At 37.1% G+C, this 19,528-nt stretch overlaps 2 protein-coding genes and 1 non-coding gene across 6 annotated transcripts in view; 1 reads left to right on the forward strand and 2 right to left on the reverse strand.

The window, feature by feature from the left end:
• Positions 1-3,139, forward strand: part of WWP1 (WW domain containing E3 ubiquitin protein ligase 1) — a 59,945-nt gene extending 56,806 nt beyond the window's left edge. For all 4 annotated transcript variants that reach the window (XM_032180925.1, XM_032180927.1, XM_032180926.1 and 1 more), the window contains 3 exons: positions 349-445; positions 775-847; positions 2,301-3,139. In XM_032180925.1, coding sequence (XP_032036816.1) covers positions 349-445; positions 775-847; positions 2,301-2,400 — 270 coding nt within the window. In that variant the 3' untranslated portion in view covers positions 2,401-3,139. The remainder of the gene's footprint in view (positions 1-348; positions 446-774; positions 848-2,300) is intronic.
• A 3,043-nt stretch (positions 3,140-6,182) lies between these two features.
• On the reverse strand, positions 6,183-19,517 carry RMDN1 (regulator of microtubule dynamics 1). The gene is made up of 10 exons (XM_032181371.1): positions 19,359-19,517; positions 19,076-19,187; positions 16,992-17,079; positions 15,551-15,710; positions 14,812-14,901; positions 14,058-14,113; positions 11,952-12,039; positions 10,808-10,838; positions 8,325-8,458; positions 6,183-6,325 (listed from the first exon to the last, which is right to left on the reverse strand). Exons 1-10 carry the CDS (start codon positions 19,488-19,490, stop codon positions 6,287-6,289), a joined length of 930 nt encoding a protein of 309 aa, XP_032037262.1. The 5' UTR covers positions 19,491-19,517; the 3' UTR covers positions 6,183-6,286.
• Positions 10,525-10,596, reverse strand: TRNAE-CUC. Its single transcript has one exon. It is a non-coding gene; the product is annotated as a tRNA-Glu (tRNA).
• Positions 19,518-19,528: the final 11 nt, after the last annotated feature.

Raw genomic sequence — 19,528 nt, forward strand, 5'->3', positions numbered from 1 at the left:
TAAAAGTCTTGAACTACCCAGAGTCCATGACTAGGCTATTGCCATGTTTAATCAAAATGGCAGTAATCCTCATATAAAGTATTAGCATGTTTTATATTTTAGTGTAGAATAAAATAGATTCTTATTTGCTGATAGTTGGTGCCAGCATTCATGTTGTAACAGTCAGTAGTGCATATAATCTGAAATCTGTCTTCTTCCCCACCTTCAGTTTGTTGAAATCAAGAAAGCTGAACTGTTCTCAAGGTGTCTTTTAAAATGGAATTACACATTTTCTATGATCTTGTAGATTTTTTTTTTCTCCAGCTATGTCCAAGATTTTTATTAAGTAATTTGAATCTCTATGCCTAGTTTGTAAAAGAGACAGACAACGAGGTTCGCATGCGACTTCTGCAGTTTGTCACTGGCACTTGTCGATTACCTCTGGGTGGATTTGCTGAACTTATGGGTAAGTGAAAGAAGACCAAAATTTTATACCGTTATTGTTTCATTTGCAAATGAATCATGCTCTAAGTGTACAGATGCCAAGAACTTCATGTACATTAGCTTGATTCTAGAAGGGCTTTTTATATCAGAAATCCCGTTTAATAACTTATAAATGATTAGGGAAACTAGCTTATTTCTGTTAGCTGAGCATTCACATTCATGTGACAATAAGCTCTGTCTGCTCTATCTGAATTGTCTTATGTATCATATATCATATGATCATATATATCATATATATATCATGTGTACTATTTTAAAGGAACAGCTTGTTCTTTTAATCCTCTTTTTTAGGAAGTAATGGTCCTCAGAAATTCTGCATTGAAAAAGTTGGTAAGGAAACCTGGTTACCAAGAAGTCACACTTGGTAAGTTCTTACACGTAAACTTTTTGTACCCTTTAGTGATTCTCTATGCTGGTCTTGCATTTACCAAATCAAATGAAATCTAATTTGAATCTGTTATTTATCTCCAGCTTCAGCTTCTTTGATTGCTCTGACATGCCAGCATTGCAAACTCTCCTGGTTCCCTTACTCTTACATTTTGCTACTGCATTGTACGCTGTTTGTCACTCTCAGATCTATCAGAAGTCGAATGTCCTTCTTGTATAGAACTGTGAGGTGTTTCTTCATTTTAAATAATATTAAATAATCAAAAAAAAAAAAAGTCATGTGGTTATCAGGTATATGCAGTTATCAGAGATGCTTTTTAACATTATAAAAGGTCAACATATGGTCATGGGAGAAAGTAGTGTGAAAGAAATCACAGCGAATGTTCAAGGCTGTGATGCAAACCAAGAATGAGTTACCTTGCTGAGTTGCTCGTTACAAATCTCACTCCCTTTTCCTGCTAGGCTTCAGACTATTATCTTGACTATTACTCCAAACTGGTACAGTGATTGCTTTCCCATATATACTGTGTGCAAATGAAACAGACCTTTTTTTGGCAACCCTGTGATAGTAGAATCACAGAATCATTCAGGTTGGAAAAGACCTCTAAGATGACCTTGTCCAACATTTAACTTAGTACTGACAAGTCCACCACTAAGCCATGCTACTAAGTTCTACATCTACATGTTTCTTGAAGACCTCCAGGGATGGTGACTCTTATTCCAATGCTGTGCAATTCTTTCAGTAAAGAAATTTATCCTAATATCCAACCTAGGTGACAGTGATATACCATCACTACCTAAAGTATGGTGGTGAGTATTCCCCATACTTTTAAAGTGCTGCATGGAATCCTCTTCTATCATTTTCTCCATTTTTTTTTTTTTTTTTAAAGTGGTGTATGTGGAAGTTAAGCATTCCTCTTTGTCCAAGATAACTTTGGATAAGACACAGAATGAAACAGAATTGAACAGAATTGTGGCAGAAGCCTTTTGGAGCAAAGCTTAAGGAAGAAATAAAACCTATTTCTAGGCAGGTGCAGGAAGGAAAAGACTTTGTCATTTTTCAGGCTTCTGCTGGAATTTGGAAATGTAGCAAATTAGGATGATGTTAAATTTCATGGTGAACATGAAATACCTGAGTATTATAGTTCTCTGTATCTTGAACTTTTAGTCTTCAAAGTGTTTTTTTTTTTTTTTTTTTTTTTAAACTGATGTGATGTCAGCCTTTTGTTTCTTGGAGTACTGCTCTAAAACTTTGTTATTACTGTTCACAGAAATGTCATGGTACTGAAATTGCACTGATTGACACTTCTTAATTTCTAATTGTTAGATCAGAACATTTTAGCTTTTACTGTAGCAGTCAATTGCTGTAGTGTTCTATGTGGGATTTAGATAAACTTAACACAGTTCTTTTTTTTTTTTCTCCTTCTCAGTTTTAATCGTTTGGATTTGCCACCCTATAAAAGCTATGAACAACTGAAAGAGAAGCTGCTCTTCGCCATTGAAGAAACAGAGGGATTTGGTCAAGAGTAGAAGTGGCTTCTAGTCTAAAAGGAGATCTTACATATTAAAAGGCCCAGCCAACTAAAATTGCACACTTAATTGTATATAAGCTTTTTGTTCTGTACAGTGATCTTTCTGGAACTCTAAAAGTATAATTGTTCTCCGTTCTTCCACAAAGATATGCAAAACAGTTCAGCCTTTTCTACTTTTATTTATTGCCCTTCCAAAAGACCAGAAAAATCCCTCATAAATTTTGAAAGCAGACAAGAGACTTATTTAAAATATATATTAAAAATATAAATATATATACTAATAAGCTCTAGTTTTATAGAGCTTTAAGTGTATGAAAAGTTGCAGCCATTTAAAAGGGCCTGGATTTGCTTTATCTTGGCTTTATTATTTAGAAAAAATGTTTAAACTGCTCTGTGTTCTCTCTTAAGAAACATCTCCAAGTTTGTTTTATTGCATGGCTGTTCTAAAAGGTGTTAAAGGCTTAGGCCAAACGTATCCTCAATATGTAGAAAGATGCTGCTGGTATTTGAGATGACAGAATACAATGTTCTGTCAGTTTAATTTTTTTAAATACGTAAATAGCTGATATATCCCTCTCTACTACACTGATGTAGCCAAGGTCATGAATAAAGCCTTTATTACTTGCACAAGAGTCATGTACAATAAGTTGAATGTGATTTAATGTTGAAATTAATTGGTGCCACTGTTCTGACTTATTGTAGGAGCTGAACAGAATATTTTAATTCATTTGAGCAGCATTGAAGTTTGTTTACATATTACCTTGGGTTATTACCACGAGGATGTTAGGTAATCTTCAAAGAAAAAGTTAATAATAAAAGAGAAACTATTACACATTCTCTCCTTGGTCTGGTGTCTTACAGGTGTGTGTTTTTTTTTTGTTTTTTTTTTTTTTTACTTTTCAATCTGTATCCTGTTCACAACTTCAGAGTATATTAATGTAAACTGAGATGTAAGGGTCTATGAAAGGTAATGTGAACTTTGCTGCTTTCTATGCTCATGTTCAGTTTCAGTTATTGGATCTAGTAAACCCAAATAAAATAAAGTTATATAAGCTTTGCACAGATAAAAGTATTTGAAAGTATTAAATAGTCTTATTCCTCTTAAGTTCCTGTAGAAATTCAGATGTACCTGAATTACGTATGTCTAAAACCTGTCATTCTTTTATGTAGACCAAGTTTCTCCTAAGTACACAGTAATAAAAACTGATTTTTTTTGGTGTTGAGGGCATTTGCTGAACTGCAAAGATACTTAAAAAAAAGTTACCACACTTTATTCATGTGAATGATATTAAATGCTACTTTTTAGCAAACTGTGCTTCCTTACTATAGAGTAAAAATGTTTAAAATTACCATTTGTATTATGCTTTAATATTAACTGTAAATTCCATTACATTTAACTTATACAGAATTTTGTACACACATGAAAATGATTTCTTAGACTATGATTAAAAACATTTCTGTAACATATCATATTGCACTGTTAAAAGTGTACATGCAGGAAAAAAAAAAAGCTATATCTGTTTATCTGTTCTTATATCTTTCCAATACAGCAACTAAATTCTGCCAAAATTTTATTTTTCTACATATCAGATTCTCCTGAGGCTTTGTATCCAAATGCACAGTTTGCTGTGTAGCTGTTACCTGTACGGAACCTTGATAGCAGCGGTACTGCAAGTGGCCCAACAGACTGCTAGCTTGCGTTAACTTCCCATAAGAGGTTCGATAACTGCCATTTGAAAGTTTTTCATACTACACCAAATATCTTCTGCAAAGCCATTTTCATAAATATATCATTAATTTCAAGTGTAAATCCACCTAAATTATGGTTTATGCTGGTTAGAATGGAGGAAGCTTTAAAAAAAAAAAGTCAAAGGCAGGGCAACAGAACAGTGTGGCTCGCCTAAAAGACAGTTAAGAGGGCTAAATGTCGTACAGTTGAACTTTATGAATTTGCACTAATGAATGACTTGGTAACCCACTACCAACTGCTGAACTTTGTGAATCTGTGAGTAAGCAAATAATAATAATAAAAAAGACAGCACATCACAAGAATGTAGTTGCTTTATTGTTTTGGTAACTTCAGCTGTCTCGTGACTGTAAATTTTTCCTGTGGGTAACAGTGAGCAAGGAAAAAATAAAACCCTGTGTCCTTCTCTACATGATCTACTAGTTTGGTTCAAAGACTCACTACAAACATGGTTCAAGAGGCAAAAGAACATGAAGAACAATCTATGTACTCATGCATGTGTATGCAATTAACTTGGATATCCAGAGCTGAGTGTTCTAGTAATACTGCATTGCTACTTCTTTCCCATCTGTGTTGCCTGTAGTTAGCTGTGCTTAGGGCAGGGATAAAGGGATGGCTGAAGAGCGGGCAAGCAGCAAAGGCTTTAGGTATGCAAATGATTTCAGTGTCCAAGAATCTCTCTAAAGCACTGTGCATCATCCATCCCCAGATTTTGAAATACCAGTTACTTCATGTTGATGCTCTAATAGAAAAGTAGGAATTATTTTTCTATAGTGGAGAAAATCATCCTCTAAGTAGTTTCATCCCCTGAAACTAGAATTAGAATATTAAATTAGTCAGTTATAAAAAGCCATAACTAAGAGAGTCATTAGCTTGGCTTGTTAGTTGAAGCAATTTATGCCCTTCATGTTCCTCCTATAGATCCTTTTCTTATTAAAACACTAGGTATTTATAGTTAATTTGTTCTAGATTGTTAGACTTTCCACAGGCAATATCCTGCACTATTGAGTTGTGTGTTTTTTCATTTATATGGTCCTAACCTATGATCCTAGGTTAATTTCTTCTTCTGGATAAAGTTCACGCTAAAATTATAGCATGGACAAGAAGTTTATCTTTCTCTCTACAAATAAACAACTCCTTACACAGAATTACACAGAATCACAGAATTTCTAGGTTGGAAGAGACCTCAAGATCATCAAGTCCAACCTCTGACCTAACACTAACAGTCCCCACTAAACCATATCCCTAAGCTCTACATCTAACAGTCTTTTGAAGACTTCCAGGGATGGTGACTCCACCACTTCCCTGGGCAGCCTGTTCCAATGCCTAACAACCCTTTCAGTAAAGAAGTTCTTCCTAACATCTAACCTAAAACTCCCCTGGCGCAACTTAATGGTCTTCAAAACTATAGTTCCCAGCCCTTCTGTATTGGGAAGATGCATTCCTCTTGTTGTCTGAGTCTGGGGCATGTTGTGTTTATGTCCAGCCAGTGTTGGACACTGAATTTTCAGAATTCACACTCTCTCAAAATGCAAACAAATATTCATATTTAATAGAACTTTTTTCCCTGCAAATGCTACAGTCAATCATAAATGGATTTTTAAGTTTTCCCTGCTTCACAAAACCACAGCACTTCTTGCAAAGTCAAATATCAGCATTTCAATGTATTGGCATTGAAGCTGCTTGTGTAGAAGAATCTGTAATGAACCTTAATCAGAAAACTGTATCCGTACCTAATAATGTTAGCATATGATGTTATTACTCTTGAAGGCTATTTCACCATACAGAAGAATGCTCTAGAAAAAAAATCAGTGGCCTTAAAATTGTGTCATGGTCCTGTATCTCCTTTCCCTAAAAGTTATGCCAGTCCCTAACTTGCAGCTGAAGTGTAAAAACTTGCTTCCCCCCATATACCCTGCTTTTGACCTTGAAGACCTTTATTCACACATTTATTCTCACATAAGTAAACAATCACATAATAAAACAATTTCCCAGTTGACAATTTAATTGAAACAATTGAAGGAAACAGCAAGTTTAGAATATATATTTTATTAACAGCTTCAAATGAGTAATAGTAGTATTTAAGTTCTTTTCCCTATGCCGTTCACACCTGAGGTACTGAATTCCCAGTATCTTGTTATATAGAATTAAGCAACTCCAAAGCTTCTTTCTGTACCTGAAATACATAAATATAACAATACAGTGTAGTTACAGGCTTTTCTAGCAGAATTTGTCATGCAAGCATCTGAACGTTTCACCACAGTTCTGTAGATTTGTTACTGTCCTAAGACTAGTAAGTTTCCTTCCCCTATTGAAGATGCTCTGCATTTTTAACACGAATGGTAATAAAACGTCTTTACCCAGTCCCTTCAGTGTAATTAACATATGTGTTAATTATAACAGTAAGTTTCTTTGGGTTGAATACAGCAGATGAGCTCTTGATTTGCTACAGCCTTAGCATGTACCGAGTTATCCTATTCCTGGCCATAACCAACCAACCAACCAACCTGGAGTTTTCAAAACTCTGAATGGCAGCTAAAGAAGTGTGAAAAGTATCTTAATCTAGGGACTCTGGGTAAAGTCTAATAAATTTTGAAGTTGATTGCGAACATCAGTGTTAAATAAAGAATAAAAAACCTCTGGCCCTCACAGAGCAAGCAATTCAGGCAATGCAAGCCAGATATTATGGAGAGTCAGAGATGAGAAAAGCCCAGAATACTGACTTATGCTGACCTCTGTCATACACAGAAACAAGAATTCCAAGTTCTTTGCCCAGACCACTTTTCTTCTTGCTGGACTACACTGTCTAGTTCCCATGTTTGTGACACCTGTGATTTTTGCATTTTACACAATGACCCACAGAATGCAGAGAATACAACCTTAATTTAGCAGCTGTGCAGCGTTTTAGGAGATAGATAAGAAAACAGATCTTTGCACCAGATGAGCAGATGAGTAGTTTAACAAGTTGGCTATGGCACAGAAACCACTACTGGCTCTTTTTGTCTGGCTTCTGAAGGCAGGAAAGCTTTTGTCATCATTGGTTTCACGTCTGCCTCCAGACACCAATTTGTTTGGCAACTGCTAAGCATGGAACAGTTTCATACAGACCTGAGACCACTACACCTTTAGGCTACTGAGCTCCTATAAAAACTGCAGAAAAATGGAAGAACCTTTATTCATTTCTACTGAAAGATATTGCTGAAGGAACTCACTCCTTCTGGGAGAAACAGTTTGAACCTCACTGGAGAATCCACAGAAGAGGAAAAGCTTGAGTAGTGTTTCTTCTGAGGTGTGAAATGCAAAATCCTTCCCAAGTATTTCTTACAGCTAGGACATTCAGAACATGACAGCACATTTACACATTTTCTGTAACAGTCAAAGCATGATCTCACAGTGCAGCTTTATGCAAAACGACTTTTAGGTCAATCAACCATAAGAAAAATTAGTCCTGATGCTAACGGAATTACTTGCTCACCGAAGACATCTGCAATTTCTGTGGCTTACATTGAATACAGCGCTGGGTCTGCACAAGGCTAACGAACTACCCTCCTGCAAGCACACTATATATATATAAGTAGGCAGCAACCTGTCCAAACTAGGATCCTGAGCAGTTCAAAAGGGTAATTAAGTGTCTATTTATTGCCTGCTAGCACTGGAGATTTGCTGTCAGAGACATTGCTTCCATTTGACTCATTTAATGCACTCTGAATCTTTCCCTGTACTGTCAAGCTTTACAGATCTAGCATGTTTCTGATGCATCCATGCTTTTCTCTTCCTCCTGCTCATGATTCCATTAAGGGGGTGTTTTTTAGCTCTTCCAAAATGTGATTTCCAACTGTCCAGTTTTAGGCCTATGAAAAGTGACTCTGTGCTCACGCAGACTGAGTTTAGCTCAGGTGCCTGCCTTAACCTGAGCAACACAGTTAAGAATGGGTGGCTAATAGCACCACAAAAACATTTTGAAGAAGAAAGAACAGTTCTTTATTAGCAGAACATTCCGACCACTGTATCCAGAGGCAGTCACCAAGATACTAGATTTTTTTGGTGTCTGGGTGTGATCCTGGAATATAGAGCAAGTTGTAGTTAGGCATCTGAGGTAACCATTCCATTGCCGTGATGTGACTGACATGTTAGTTACTGTGTGTGGTTGCATTATTCAATCCTTAGCTTCTTACCTGTTTGTCCTCTTCGGTATGTGCAGGATAATCCTTTGCTTTGCTTAACCACAGAAGAGCCATCTTTTTATTGTTTAACTTCAAGTATGCCTTCCCCAAAAAGAGCAAATTTTTGCTGTAGAAATTTGGGTCAGCTGCATAGAGACAGAAGAAAAGCTTTGAATGGTAACAAGCAGCATACTGTCAAAGCCATGATATAATGCCATTCCTTTAAATACTTATTTCAGAAAACATGAATAGTTTTTGGCTTTAGAACAGATGGAACCCAATGTAAAACAACTCTGCTTTCTAAAATTTGGTCTCCTACAGTAATGTTAGCTAGCAGCTTATTAATTAATATGCTAAATGAAACTAGATTCCTCACAATGAGCATACACAAAGCGTATGCATAAGAAACAGCTTTGCTTTGCAATTTGCAAATTTGCAATTTGCTCTTCTGGACCTAGTAGATGCAACAGGCAATGAAACCAGCTTAGAAAATATAGGCAAGGAAATAAACAGGCACATTTCCTAGCTTTAGACCACGTACATACAGATCATTTTAGTGTATCTTTTGCTACACAGGAAGAGAACTTAAAATTGTTTGTACCCAAGTTTAACTTTTCCTTTTTTAAGGAGAGATATAAGAAGATGCTCTTATAAAACATACTTTGCCCATCAACCTTTATTAAAGACCAGTCTTGTGTACTATTAACACCCATTACAGCACAAGCTTCCTCTGCATTTGGATCTAAGGTCAGGATGCAAAATGCTGACAACCATTTTTTGTGCATTTTGTGCAATAATAAAGTACACAAAGGCAGGTAAGTTCCTCTCCCTAAGGAAAAAGTGTAGTTTGGTAAAAATGACAGAGACTGACAGCAGCAATCCTGCCTGCTCCTATCTCTTCTTCTAGCAGGTGGACCCACTCTGTAGAATATATTAACTTCAATAATAAGCTCTAGCTTTGCCTGTGATTAGCATACTACTCTATTAAAAAAGAAAAATGGAATGATTTCACATGTACATAGTATGTGAATATCCAAGCATAAGCTATAACGATACTTTCAGAAATACTGCAAAAAAAAAAAAAAAAAGTAAAAAAAAAAAAAAGTCAAATACCAGTAAATGTATGGAGGTGTTTTGGAGGCATATTTTGAGATCAACTCTACCATTCCTGTTTGCAGATGCGCTACTTGATACACAGGGAAAGATGCACAATAAACTTTTCCATCAAACTTCATTTATACAACACTGTCTTCCCATATCTTTCAGCTTACCAGTTTTGCTTGGGATTTCCCTCTTGGGGAAATAATAGCTACATATTTTCTTTTACAAAAGGACAGTTTTACTGCTATTTGGATAGGTACTCTGATCCAAATAGCTTCCGAAATCAAAAAATGTGCTTTCTTTGTCATCCTATTGAAAATACAGGGGAGTTTTAAACTTTAAGAAGGAACTTGAAAGACTGACATAGAAATCTCACTTCTGCTTGCTTCTTTGCCCTGCAATAGTACATTACAGATGAATCCCTTGGGGAAATATAAGTTGTTACTAATAGGGTAAAAAATAAAAATAATATATATTTTTTTAAAGTATGAAAAAAGAAAAAAAAAAAGAAAAAAGATATACTCACAGAATGATTGAGGTTAGAAGGGACCTCTGGAGGTCATCTGGTCCAACTCCTTCTCAAATATGGACACCTAGAGCCCCAGACCATTGTCCAGGTGGCTTCTGAAGGTCTCCCAGAAGGGAGACTGTACTACCTCACTAGGCAACCTGTGCCATGCTCAGTCATCCACCTGCACAGTAATTAAAGTGTTGCCTGATGTTTAGATTGAAACCTTTGTTCCAGTTTGCGCCCATTCTTTCTTGCCCTGGCACTGGGCACCACTGCAAAAAGCCTGGCTCTGTCTTCATTTCACCCTGCCTTCTGTATTTACAGACATTGATGAGATCGGATCCCCTCTGAACATCCCCATGTTGTTCGACCCTAGGATCCTCCAGGTCCTTGATCAAGATCTCGGTGGCCCTCTCCTCTGGACTCTCTCCAGTATGCCCAAGTCTCTCTTGCAGTGCAGTGCCAAAGGCTGAGTACAGAAGGGATCACATCTCCCTCGACCTGCAGGCTGACAGCACTTTATCAGACACCACCCCAATAAGCAGCCTTCTGAGTGGAGAGGGCACATCACTGACTCAAAAGTAGTAATTTTTAGCACTCTTCCCTGACCGGGAATCGAACCCGGGCCGCGGCGGTGAGAGCGCCGAATCCTAACCACTAGACCACCAGGGAGCGCGATAAGGGTGTTTTCCGTGCTGATAATAAGCGTGTGACACACTCTGAGCTTCTCTGAGATGCCTTCTGCCCTAACAGTCCAGTCACCTACCACAAAAGCTGGTAAGTTTATCACAGGCTATTCAGATAATTCCTGAAGCTAGAGGTTTATGCACGACAACCTGCAGTACATGACAGCATTCTACCTACAAAAAGCTACAAGAATTACCTTCCTCTGCCATGTGGAAGTAACGCAGAGCCTGCAAAAGAGAAGGTTGTCTTCCTTAAAATGGACCATGGTAAACTGAACACAGCAGTCAAGCTAAAGTACTATGCATGCTCAACACAGCTGAAGGACACCTATATCCTCCTAGCCATCATTTTATTTCTGTTAACTTAGCATGTTACAGATTGTTCTCATTCAATGTACAAACAGATTCAGCCTCTTTACCACAAACCTACTCATTCAGCTATCTGCCTGCCTCTATCAGTGTTTATTATTCCACTGTAGGTATAGTACCTCCTGTTTGTCCCTAGCAAGTTTGATGGCATATTTCCAACTTGTCAAAACCATTTCTAATTTCATTTCTACCTTCCAGTGTATCCACAGTCCCTCCAAGCCAGTTCTCATGTATAAATTTAATAGTGAAGTTTTATCATACTTTCAAATACTTCAGAGAGGACCGAGTCCCACAGAACACCGGGCAGTATCTTCCTACTTGAAGATAAACCTTTATGAAATACACACACATTTTTCAACTAGTTTCACATACTGCACCTCAGAAACTTCACTTATCTCTTCCTAATGCTACCAGCTGGAGGGAAAATACTATCAGAGAATTTAAAGTGTGCATGTATCTACAAAGCAGTTTTTGTATTGAAACTGCACAAGTCTTATCAGTATGGCTCAACTACAGACTCTGGGACAAGGCTGCTTCTTTAGCTGCTTTAAGCGCTCTACACAACTTGATAGCGGGATTGGTAAAATTCTGCAGTATTTGAAATCCGAGCTGACACGCTGTATTCTTCCAAAAGTGATTTTCAGCAAAAGTTAAAAGGTTGACATTTCATTAAAAAGTTTTCTCTTTTTCAAACAGAACTTTAACTGCTTTTTGTGTTAACAGCAAGCAACCTTCTGCAATTACTTTCTAGTGACTCACTCACCCCTCACAACTTAAAAGAACAAAATATTTTGGGCCAGGATTGTTGTTCTAATAGAAAACAAAGATTACAATGGCTGCCAGAGGATGAGAAAAAAGGTATTTGTTAGTAAGTAATAAATCGAGCTGTTACATTTTGCATTTATATTAGTAGAAGTATAGCAACAGTTCTGCAGGGGAAATAATAATCTAGGAAACATTTTCTTCTTGTACCTCTTGATAAGTGGAAGTTGGAGGTGTTGCAAATAGCATTGCAGCTATTTTTCGTTGGTACCATGGCATTTCAGCAAAGGAGTAACACCTGGAGCAAAAGGAAACATTGATTAACACCATTCACCTTTCTCCTTGAACGAACATTCTCAGACCTTGGATATCGTAACTGGTTGTTGCCAAGAGTCACGACACCCACAGTCACGCTGCAAGTTCTATAAGCAAGTTCTTACAACTCCACAACACAATTGCAAGGTGTTTGCAATTGCTGCAAAGTTTGGCTAAAGAGGTTTTGGTGTGTCTTCTGCTGGGAATTTTTATTACATTAGGCTGGAGACAGTTATTAAACATGAAACAGCTTTTCAGCTTGTAGTATTTTAACAATTAATGAGCATTTTATATTGTTCTAAAATATAAACAATACAGCACAACTGAGTAATATCACTGCCTTACCTCAACATTACCTTGTTTTTCCTCAATTATTAATACACAAAAGCAGATGTGCAGCACATTCCTGAAAGACTCTGATCTATAAGAATGAAAATAAGCCTAAGAATCAAACTACTGTGTTCTAGGCTATGCCATTCTACTGTTTTCCTACCTACTGAATAATAAAGGTTATTAGTCACCTATCTCAGAGACGGTGAAAGGATTAAATATTTACATATTTCAAATACGTAGAGCATTCTAGGTCTAATATTAAACAGCACTATTCACTTTTATTACTCTCACACAGTGATGATAAAAATGCTTTATTCACTGCATAAAACAGAACACGCAGGAGGAGGTGAAAGATTAATGAGTAGAGATATGGAGGTGTTTGGGAGCAAGGGAAGGAACAGGGCATGGAAAACAAACTACGTTGAAAGTTTGCCATCAGACATGCCTTATCCGAATTGCCACTAAGACAGGTTCGGTCCAGTAAATACTAGGAAAAGAAATGAGAATCATACTCAAGAATTAACCAATATGAAATTCCAGTTTCAGATGAAGATGCTCTGGGACTCAGTAATGAATATATGTCATCATACAACATCAGGAAATTTTAGTACCCAAAACAATAACAATCCTCAAATTTCTTATCTTTCTGTTTTTCCTTAGGAACAATGTTTAAAGTACTTTTCCAGAACAGGCTTCCTATCACAATAGTGACACTAAGGCTCATTCAGTTGGGAGTACACACATCTGCCTAAACATCTGGACTATTGCTGGGGTTAGGTCCTGTGGGAATAAGTAACACTGAGATACTGAAAATTTGAAATAAGACTTCTGATATTCAGCAGTCCAGAAAAGGCACAGAAAAAGTAGCTGTGATTTTTTTAGGATTTCTTTACAAATCCTTTGCCTTTATTTTCAATCTCTCAGGCTCGTAGTAGAGATTTCCTGTAAAACATCTAGCAGAGACCAAAGCCTCTATACGTTATATAACCAGAAATGCTATCTGGAATCTCTCAATAACAAGAAAAAGATACTGTGTTCAACCAACTTGCTTCCACAGAAAATGCTGTTAGTATGAAAAGCTGTATTTCCAGTCCTTTGCCTGCATTGTAACAGTAACTCTTAGTGCAAATTTAACTGTGCAGTAAATTCAATGTCAAAGATTTTGATAATGCACATGCAGTCATAAGCTGCATTTACTTCAATGTAACTTTTAAAATACAGTATCATAACAGATAATAGAGGAAGTATTTTATGAACAGGCATCACATTTGATTGCTTTTCATGATACACAGACTCTTAAGTTGCAGCCATCAGTGAAATTCAATGTAGGTTCAGTGTTGAATTTTGTCTCCATTCACACTAGTCAGAACAAAATGACTTGTGTGTTATGGAGATAAAGGTCTGGAAAACAAGTTTGTAATAGTTCAATACAGAGAAACAAAGAAATTCAACGAATAAGTATTTTTTCATCTTTTTCAAATGTGTGAGAATTAACAGCCAGATGCTTTCAAGGCATGACCTCCTGTGCCATTCAATAGGTTTCCATGTTTGAATCAACTAATTACAAGCCACTGAATTATTCTAAGCATTTCTGCAATTCATACAGTCCACTTCTATTCTAGCATTTCTCTTTACCATGTGTTAAGTTTTGTTTAAAATGCACCTTACCAAATGCCCATAAGATGAATTGACGTTGCATCTTTTGGATTCAGTTCAATGGCTCTCTAGTGCAGGGGAGAAAAAAAAAAACAAACAAACAAAACAAAGATGTAAAAGTTTATTCTGTTGCATCCGGCTTAAAATACATTGAACAACTAAGAAACATGTTGACTTGTTCTATTACTAATTAAACTACATTAACTGTGTGTAAAGTTTCAGGGACACAGTACTTATTCAGTGCACAACTGAATCTGCTCACTTCCAAAAAATTGAAGACACTGACAGATTTCTAAGCGCTCATGGTTAACAGGTCAGTAAGAGTTTCACATGAGACTTGACGTGTTCAGATTCTGATATAATTTCTGGTGATACAAAGTTAGTCAGCAGTCCTTTATCTTCTCCAGTACTTGTCCTTTAGTGGTACACAATCCACACTTAGAAGGATGGCCACACACCCATTCTCAATAGCACAGCTATACTTTATCTAGTCCTAAGGGACAGCAAAAGCACTTCAGCTATTTCAGGACTCTCTTCTATAGAGACTTAGTTTACAGCAGGAGTTAATTTGTATCCCTTTTTGCTTTGGAATACCAGACTGTCACAATAACCCCCAAAATCAAATTGTCACCAGGAAATTTGAACAGCAGTACATTTGCAAGTTTTCATCACCAGCCAGTTCATAGCTCTCAAAAAATCTATGTATTGGACACATTACGGCTATCATATGCAAAGAAAAAAACAACCAAACAACCATTTACATTACCTGAAAATGCTCTTTGATAACAAAGGCATTTGCAATTTTAACCTTGATTCCTTCGTAATCACCAACATCACTGATACAAATGGCATACCACTGTAATTCAAAGTAAAAAATAAAACATTTAATAAAGCACTATATTACTAGTAAATTAAAACAAACAAACAAACAAAAAAACATACAGAACAGCCACCACCCCCACCAAGCAAAAAGTATTTGTCATGAACAGTTGTAACAGTGTCAGAGCAACCTGCTAATCTGCACAGATAAGGGAATCGGTGTCCACCTCTTATCTGAGATGCCAACACAATTGACTATACTTTGTTACCTCTCTGCCTGAGAGAAACAGCAAAAAAAATAGTGGAATGAAGCCAGAGCCTAAAGTCTTTCAAATGAAACTCTATAGAGCTACAACTGCACACAGAGACAGCATGCTGGATGTGTGGCACGAGGAGATCAACTGTAATCTGTGTGATCTGTCACCTGTTCCCACAGTCCTGCACACATTAAACCAATTTCTGTTTCCTGCGTACAGGAAATTTAGCTGCAAAAGTCTGACTATGATCTTAGAAACAAATCAGTGAGAATTAGAAGCAAAAGAGTGAAAATTAGAGAATCATGCATTCTTAACTGAAAAATTAAATTACGCTGACGTTTGCTGAAACAGCACAATGACATTTGTTCCAGTTTCCACTGGCAGAAATCAAGGAACAAGATTTCAGTTGAGTTATTTTGCTTGGCTCACCTTGTGCGCTGCAAAATTTGATTCATTTTTTTCAAGTGCCTTTTTTGCATACTCAAGGGCTTCATACACCAGTTGTCTTTTCTCCTCTGCAGAAGTACTACTCAGTTGAGCTAAATCTCGTGATGCTCTTGCCAGCCGCCACAGTAACTCTGCATCCTCACTAGTTATGAACAGAAACACAAATGTTTTAAAGTAACAATGGCAACAAAGCTAGTAAAGGTCTCTGATCAGTCTTTCAATATGCATCTCAAGGGGGTGACAATATCATCTGCCGTTCTACGCTATATACAACTTCAGGGTAACAAACAACAAATGAAAACCTGCCATTTTACACTGTCTGAAATGCATTTCAGAGGTTTTTGCTGTCTGGTCATAAAACATTCCACTCCCATTTAAACAACCAGAAACCAAAAATATTAGAAAACATACCTGAGTCACTGTTAGACTCAGAATACCCATCAAAGCCAGTTTTCTTTTCTGGAGTCAAACTGAATTATGCTCACAGCATAGCACAGTCCTGCTGTCATTAATGAAGTAACAGAACTAGCAGACTAATTTTTCAGCCACATCACAAGAATGTTAAGTACAGCTACAGGGGATCATTACTTCTCAAAGAGTAAGCAGCACTGTTATACACTTAGGAGCAAGATTACAGTTTGCTTATGGCACCATGTCCCTTGCAGGCCAGGACCTTCCTTTAACTTCCCACCCTTTGTATGTGTGCCTCTGTCAAGAACCAAAAAGCAAAAACAGAAAAAAGAAAGCAAGCCATCCAAAAACAACTGAATAGTTAACTTCCTCCAGAAGTGTTCTAGGCCTTGTTCTAGTGCCTTGTTTCCAAAGGAAAGGACTCTTAATTTATCTATGCATTTTCTGCTTTTTCCTTAAGCAGCCTGTTTGTTTCAACTCACTTATCTGAAATGTTTTGTGTAGTTAAGACATAACTACATGAGTAATAAACTTTTTCTGTTTGGGCTCAAATTCTAACAGGAAATAAATGAAAACAGAAAGAAAGAACAGCTGGTAAGCAATGTAAAAAAATATCAAAAATTGTCAATGCCTAAATTCTAGATACTGTGGTCATTACAGTAATGTGTAGACATGCTGTGACTTTTCCGATGCGTATGTATATTTTTAAGAATTATTAAAGTACTAAACCAAACAAACCTAAAACCTCCCTGCAGGAATGAAAACCTTAAATGTTAACCCTCCGCTTCTACAGCTGCACTCTGCCAAAAATCAGTACCTTTGTCATTCATTTTTCCATGGGGAAGAAAAAGATCAAGAATCCTTTCCTACTTAAATAAAGATGAAAGTAAGGTTCTCCAGCATACCACAACAAGAATATTAGTTGAAAACTGGTATAAAAGAACACATTGAAAAACAAAATAAAACAAAACACCAACAAACTAATATGTAGATATTCAATTCAGTCAAGTACCTATTTTTATGCTGAACCAGCAACCGATACAGCTTTTCAGTTTCTCCACTCCCGTACAGGTAGTCTGCTTGCTCTATAACTTCTGCCACTAAAAAAAGAATGAGAATCGTGGAAACAGAAAAACAAATTGTATGTAATTAGGATATTAGGGTATAAGCAAAATGTTTCAGAGCAAGTCAGTCTAACTGAAACACAAAGAACAAGTTACTTAATTTTTAGGCCATCGTTCTAAACAACTTTCATGCACAGCAGACTCAGATTAAGCTACTCATAATGAACAAGTAGGAAGAGAGACAGTGCTGAATACGTGCCTCTCTCATTGAACTGGGGAGTGGGCTTCAGCAACAAAGCATCCTGTGGATGCTTAATGTATTTAACATTCAAAAGCGTCTTTCTTAAAGCATCAGACACTGGAAGCAATTTGTTTTCTTTGCAAAAAATATCCAGAAAAGGATAATGAAGAACCTTCTCTAGTACATGTATGGAATTCAAATGTAATAATATTAAAAAAAAAAAAAAAAAAAAAAAAAAAAGAATTTTGTTAAATTATTCTTGGTTCTTAATACAGTTCCATAGTTTTGCCAAAGACAACCACAGATTAAGTATGGTTCATTACCTTACCAAGCCAAAATGAAACATCGATCAAAGATTTTTCTGACTGAAGCTCTTCAAATTTGAAAAATCAATGTTGGCTTTTTATCAATTTATAAGCTAAGTATTCGATGTACTTAGAGCATTTAAATTCTTCTAGAGAATATTTTAAAACTCTGACGACAGAAAAGGAGGAATATGATTTCCACAACTGGATGAATATAAGGTAGTAATATAATATATATGTACGTAGTACACAAAACAGTATTCCACAGTCGTATCAAACAATTCACAATACAGGATTCTAGCATGAGAATAGACAGAATTAGGAGAAAAAAAAAAAAAAAAAAGCAAATTGAAGCAGGTAGATCATTCTATTGAAGTATACAAAGGTGTAACAGCAAAACTTTGAGTTTATTCTTCTACCAACATTAAAACATGAAAAAATGACACTAAGTAAAATGTCCCACCGAATTTCATTTAGAATTTGCAGCTACACTATCATCTCTTTATTGCTACTCCTTGGTCTGTGATGAAACTTTTATGTGAAAACATAAGCTCAATCCACGCTTCGTAAAAATTACATTTATAAACTTTATTTTTCAAGTTATCTACTGAACATGGTAGTCATATTTCACGACAACATAGTTTTATTTATAAAAGAAAAAAGCACTGAAGACTACTAAATACAAGTCTTATGTTGAGCTTTAAAAGCTCCTAGAATATAAATCACTGAAGATTAGAGCATTCTGGATAACCTTTTTAACCTTGTCATCTCTAAATGCCTTCTATCAACAATTTCAAAGCTACAATAATGGTCTATATGGACTTTGGATTTAAGTGTGTAAGATAAGCCTCATAGTACATATGCAGCATTAAAGTAACCTCAGCGAATTACGTTTGCTTCCTGAGACATCCTGAACAGCACTGTCAGTATGGTCCTGTCTAATGACTGAATGCTCAGAATTCAACGTTCTGAACAAATTACTAGCTAGGTGATTTATGTAAATTATAAGACTTTTATTTCTTTTTAGTGTAGCAAAAACATGGGATATTTCTCATTTTCTCATTTTTGTTTGAAACACAATCTCAGTGCTACTTGACTACATTAAATGAGAACTCCACGGTGTTCATATAGAAAATCTCAACGAACTAGAATTCCAGAAATTGATCAGAGCTTGGTCTGCCTTCCCAAGTGAATCTTAACCTTTCTCAGCGAGTTACTTAAAGCCTGGGTGACAAACTAGGTGTCACACACCTTGTGCATTGATCTCATCCTGTCTACGTCACCAGATTTGGTTTCAGTAACAATAAATTCCTAATTAAACTGTTACCACGCTTTCAAGCCCTGAACTAATTCAAAACCCTATCAGTGAAACGTCCTGCACACAGCCTGAGTGGAGAACCTCAAAGACATTACACCATTTTCCTATATAATCCTGGCAGTAGAAACCTTATGCTTCACATTAGAACAACCCATTTGAAAACATTACCTTTGAAGCTTGCATGAACCTCAGCAAAGCCAGAAAACAGCTTGGAAGCTTCATAAACCAAGAAGGACCCCGCTGAGAGCGCAACCCCCCTTTTAGGGCTTTTTCTAAGCACCTGCACGGGACCATAAAACGTGCGTTAATCAACGTCGTTACTCTGAATTACTATTTTTGCTCATCTCTGGCACGACGGTTTTATTTCCTATTCACAGCTCACACCCTCCCCGCCAGCTGGGGGTGTCCCGGGGAGGACGAGGACAGGCAGGACCCGCTGCCCCCCAGCTACCTGGCTCCGGCCGAGCCGTCCCCGGACCCACGGGCCGCCTGTGGCGACCCCCGCCCGCCGTAGCAGCGTGCGGGCGGAGGGGCGGCCGAGGGGCCGCAGCAGCCGCGCCGCCATGACCGCGGCCGCCGCCATTTCGCACCTCCGCCGGCGGGGGCGGTGCTGGCGGCGGG

This window comes from Aythya fuligula, chromosome 2 (genome assembly GCF_009819795.1).
Source record: "Aythya fuligula isolate bAytFul2 chromosome 2, bAytFul2.pri, whole genome shotgun sequence".
NCBI classification, from domain to species: domain Eukaryota; kingdom Metazoa; phylum Chordata; class Aves; order Anseriformes; family Anatidae; genus Aythya; species Aythya fuligula.

Excerpts from the sequence above, each read along its gene's own strand:
- RMDN1 (XM_032181371.1), bottom strand. The coding sequence starts at position 19,490 with ATGGCGGCGGCCGCGGTCATGGCGGCGCGGCTGCTGCGGCCCCTCGGC. Across the intron at positions 19,188-19,358 it reads GACGGCTCGGCCGGAGCCAG|GTGCTTAGAAAAAGCCCTAA; the intron begins GTAGCTGGGGGG and ends GGTCCCGTGCAG. Across the intron at positions 10,839-11,951 it reads CAACTTCCACTTATCAAGAG|GCTCTGCGTTACTTCCACAT; the intron begins GTACAAGAAGAA and ends TCTCTTTTGCAG.